At 38.6% G+C, this 4,846-nt stretch overlaps 1 protein-coding gene across 1 annotated transcript; it reads right to left on the reverse strand.

Moving 5' to 3' along the window:
• Positions 1–203: 203 nt before the first annotated feature.
• On the reverse strand, positions 204–2,754 carry LOC149209183 (uncharacterized). The gene is made up of 3 exons (XM_089396302.1): positions 2,570–2,754; positions 2,185–2,286; positions 204–901 (listed from the first exon to the last, which is right to left on the reverse strand). Exons 1-3 carry the CDS (start codon positions 2,737–2,739, stop codon positions 685–687), a joined length of 489 nt encoding a protein of 162 aa, XP_089252428.1. The 5' UTR covers positions 2,740–2,754; the 3' UTR covers positions 204–684.
• Between the last annotated feature and the right edge of the window lie 2,092 nt (positions 2,755–4,846).

A 4,846-nucleotide genomic window follows, 5' to 3' on the forward strand; every position in this document is an offset into this window, starting at 1 on the left:
TAAATCCATTCTCTTTTAATAATCTCACTGAATGTCTTTAGTTTGGTAAATTCAAGGAACCTCAATTGAAGTATTGCTTGAGGATTTGATTTTCAACCCTTACATAAAATTGAAACTAATGAAATTGACAGAGTGAGTCCCAGGTTTCTATTCCTTTACTACAATAAAAAGAAAGAGTATAATGGATGCAAGAAAGCCCAGAATACAGAATTACCTTCAATTACAACCCACAAAATCAATGAAAATAATTGCCAGGAAAATTGCCTTAATGTTGAGGCAGAAACCCAGCTCTGCAAAGTAGAATAGTACCATCCATGCCAATTTGGCAGGATGCCATTGTGATAATGCCAACTCTTAACAGGAATCCGTAACCCAATACCTTTGCATGGTAACCAATATACACTATGACCAACTGCAAAGCAGAGTATAAGTATCCACACTGATTTTGAACTACAACAATAAGCATTGAACTAGTGGGAACCAAAGCATGGACATGTCTCCTATTTTCTCATCTGACAATGAACAATTGCAACCAAACCAAAAAGTACTTTGCTTTATGCTGCTTCGTGTACATCTCACTTTACAAAGTAGTTTACACTTCTTCCCTGCAGTAGCAGATAGTTGCATTGTTGAAGGATACAAACTAAAGAGGCCTGCAAAAATACCCCATGCCATTATTAATGTTTATTTTACAACTACTAGTGGTCTTCTTTCATTTTCCAATTGATCAGGCTGAAATGAGTTGAGTTTGCTGTCTCTTTTATTCTCTTCTGAACGTGAAATTGTAAATGATTCTGTGTTAGCTTCTTCATTCCAACTAAGATCGACCGGAGGTAATTTATACTCATCAGGTTTCAAAGCTACTGCAAAGTCTGGTAACTTGGGCAGAGTCTCTGGAACCCTGCAAGATTTCAAATATAAATATATATCACATCAAATCTCCTAAATAAGAATATAACTGTATCAATTTAAGAACCTACAAGCAACACACTAGGACTATATCTAGAAGCATGATTTTACTAAACAGCTGAAGTAGATCATTTCATCTGTCTTTCTAGCAACATTTGTTTCCAAGACTTGCTATAACAGACTCTATTAGAAAGAAAAACTGCAAGCAGAAGAAAAGCCTGCAGTTCATTAAGATTGTACTCCACCAGAAAGAGAGAATCAATGATCAGATCTGTGACCACATGGGCCAGAAAATTCAACGTTCCTGCTTCTATACAACTAAATGGTTCATCACTATTAATGAATCTATATACTATATCCGAACATGGCTTTTTCTGTTCACCAAAACAGCCATGAAAATTATAGAAAAAACCCATAAGGCAAGCACTATAGTTAAGCTTGCACTTAACCGCAACCCACTTTGACTTGCTCAAAAGGGTAAAAGACTTGAAAATTGAAACCACTAAAGGTTAGTTGTTCCCAGTAGCAGTTTGAATTTAGGTTCCTGGTATCTCACAATCACCTGATTGTCTTATTTTTCAAGCCTTTTATTCTTTAGACTCGGAAAATCGAAGCAGGTTGTGGCTGAGTGCAGGGTATAGCCGACACTTTTCTCCCATAACACTAGCATTTGCCAAAAAATTCAAAGCTTCTGCTTCTATGAAAACAAATATTGGGTTCTTATTAATGAATCTATATACTATTGCTGACCATGGTTTTTTTCTGTTCAACAAAACGGCCAAAAAATTATAGAAAAATCCCAAAAGGCAAGCACTATAGTTAAACTTGCTGCTGTTAGAAAAGTGTAGGATGTATCTTGCACTTAACCGCAACCCACTTTGACTTACCCAAAGGGTTAAAAGCTTGAAAACTGAGACTACTAAGGGTTAATAGATTCCAGTAGCAGTTAGAATTTAGACTTCTGGTACCTCACAATCACCTGAGTTGTCTCATTTTCCAAGCCTTTTATTTTTTACCCTTCAAGAAAATCAAAGCAGGTTGTGGTTGAGTACAGTAACAACCCACACTTTTATCCCATAATACTTGCATTTGCATTTATCATCATAAAAATAACTTCATCAAACTTATCATTGAATGTGCCAAGACTGGATGTATTAAATCATGGATGAACCAGCTGACTTTCTGCCATGAATGAGGGCATTGGAATGATAGAATGTGCAAATTCTTAATGACATATCTAGAAACAAAACTGTTTGGAAATTTCATGGTACTCACTTTTCACGACTGTAAGCATCCTTGTTGGTGCGTGCCTTACTTGAAGCATCCTTTGGAATTTTCTCGGATAAATATTTCATCGCACCCCATAGAGGAGGTGCCCTGTATGAAACAAGTAAATAAATGAGTGCCACTTTGCATTGCTGTAATAAAGAATATGGCATCTACTTCGACACAAGAGAAATACTAATTAATTTTTCACTGGCATTGCAGGGAAGAGAGTAAAACCATTGATCCTTTCCACGCTACTGATCTGATAGCACTGTATATTAATTAGAAGCTAGAGGTTATTAAGATTCATCATAAGAGCTATTCATGTCTGTTAAATCCATTGAATTGTAATATCATGTAAATTTGACAGGTGATAAAAGAGTTAAATAGCTACCTTGTTGTCGGAGCGGCCTGGCAGAAATCTATGCAAGCCTTTTTACTTTCTTTTAAAAACTGATCTGCCGCCTGAAGGCATGCCACTGCATTAGCATGATTGTCCTCTCCATTGCCCTCGTCTAGGATCAATCCATGGTAGTAGTATGCTGCAGCCTGGTCAGTGTCCATGTGTTACACCATGCTCCCAAAATTCAACCATCATATTTCAAGAAGTAACATCATTGCAAGACTCAAACAAGAGATTCCAAGATGAGCTGATATCTAATGAAACAAATATCTAACTGTCAACATTGTTGACACTAAGGAACAAATTACATATTAAGTTCTCCCAGCAGGAGGATATCACATGTAAAATAAAACTAAAACAGAACACCTGTTTCTATTTCAAGCTTTGGAAAATTACAAGCACATGTAAACAGTTTACAGAGGAAGCATTTATCAAGGAAATATGTCTATGATAACTAATCAACTAAAGACTGTTGCAGATGAAATAAGATGGTAGTTGGGTATTGTTTTTTATGGGAAACGAGTTCCGGAGAGGTGTGAAGGCAGGAAGAGAGCAGAAGAGCGGAAAACCAGGGTTGAGGGTTTCTGCGCGGGATTTTCTCCATGGACGGGTGCAGAGGAGGGAGCTCCACTCCCTCCTACAGTGAGGTAGTGGTTAACAAGAGCAAGACACCTCCAAATTCAGGCAGAGGTAACACGATGGAAGAAGGAAAAAATCAGGAAGAGGAAACAGAAAGTAACAAGAAGAAGGAGAAGGATGGCACAAAGGACAAAGAGGAAAATGACAAAAAACAGGGAACAAAAGACAGGAAACAACAGGGACCGTGCAAGCCCAAAGCTGAAGTCACTCCCAGAGTAATCTTAAATAACCCTGAGCTACAAGCCCACAGGGAGCACATGCAGACTTATGCAATCATATGCAAATTCATGGGACTATGACCCACCAAAAAGGCTTTACAAACATGGATCAGATACCACTAGAAGCCTAAAGGAAGCATTGATCTTCATCTAGGATCCAAGGGGTTTTTCACTGTGGTGTTTGTGAACATCGAGGACAAAAACAGAGTGTTTGAAGGTGGGCCCTACTTCTATGCAGCAGCAGGGCTCTACATGCGGCCGTGGATGATGAACTTCATGCCGGAGCGGGAAACCTCCACCTCAGTCCCGGTTTAGGTAAGACTCTATTCGCTACCTCTGGATTATTGGCAAATAGAATCACTAACAGCCATAGGAAATAAATTAGGGAGGTCTGTCAAAACTTCTGAAGCCACAAGAAGGGGAAAATATACCTCCTTTGCTAGGATTTGTGTAGAGATGGACCTATCTAGAGCACTTCTGGACGAGGTCATATTGGAGGTTTATGATGAGGAATGGGTGCAGATGGTTGACTACGAGCTTATTCCATTTAGATGTAGAAAATGTCATGAACACGGGCACCTTCTTAGAGACTGTCATCTCAGTAAGGCAGAGAACAAAAGCAAACCTAACACAATGAAAGAAACAAATGGCTTTCACAAAGTAGCTCACAAAGGTAAAAACGGCAAAAAAGGCCAAAACATCACCAAAGTGGAGACCAAAAAGTGAGGCCAAATCAGTGCCATGTTCTTGAAGAGGAGGAAGATGCAGCAATTGAAAATCAAGTTATGAAGGATGGAGATGATAAGCACGAAAAGGAAGAAGAACAAGATTAGGAATAGGTAAAGGAAAAACAGAAAGGAATCATGATGAGTGAATCAGAGATGGATATGGATGAGGAAATGACCCAGAGTGAGATGGAAATGGAAGACAATGAGTTACAAGAGATTCTCGACAAAGAAAACCTAGATCTAGAAGAGTTCTTGAGTAAGGGAACAACAGGTGGAGTAGAATCTCTACCACAAGAGGAATGCAATCGAATAAAGCAGTTATTCTTATGGGAAACTCAGACAAAGGGCTTGGGAGAAGATAACAACATTGAAAGACAGGGCAAGCAGGGAATGAAAGCGGTAAAATCAACTCCAGAATTGGCTCCAAGAAACCCGGGGAAAAAAAGGGGCAGAAAAAAGCAGAACGAGCTATTAATGGAATGTGGAAAGCTCATGATAGACTCAGGTAAGATGAAAGACCTAACCAGTTACTCCTTTACCAATCAGTAATTATGAAGTTTACAACTTGGAACATCAGAGGTCTAGGAAGCAAAAGAAAACAGAGAATGTTGAATAATAGAATGAAACAGGTAGCTCCGGATATAATTTTTGTCCAAGAAACGAAATGTTCTATTCAAAAGATA

The sequence above is a fragment of the Pinus tabuliformis genome, chromosome 1_2, assembly GCF_031772625.1.
Source record: "Pinus tabuliformis cultivar Carrire ecotype Pingquan chromosome 1_2, CPIR1, whole genome shotgun sequence".
NCBI classification, from domain to species: domain Eukaryota; kingdom Viridiplantae; phylum Streptophyta; class Pinopsida; order Pinales; family Pinaceae; genus Pinus; species Pinus tabuliformis.

Bases quoted from the DNA above. Each gene is read 5' to 3' on its own strand.
- LOC149209183 (XM_089396302.1), bottom strand. From the start codon at position 2,739: ATGGACACTGACCAGGCTGCAGCATACTACTACCATGGATTGATCCTA. The intron at 2,287-2,569 runs GTAGCTATTTAA...TGTTTCATACAG, and splicing joins CAGGCCGCTCCGACAACAAG to GGCACCTCCTCTATGGGGTG. The intron at 902-2,184 runs GTGAGTACCATG...GAAATCTTGCAG, and splicing joins GATGCTTACAGTCGTGAAAA to GGTTCCAGAGACTCTGCCCA.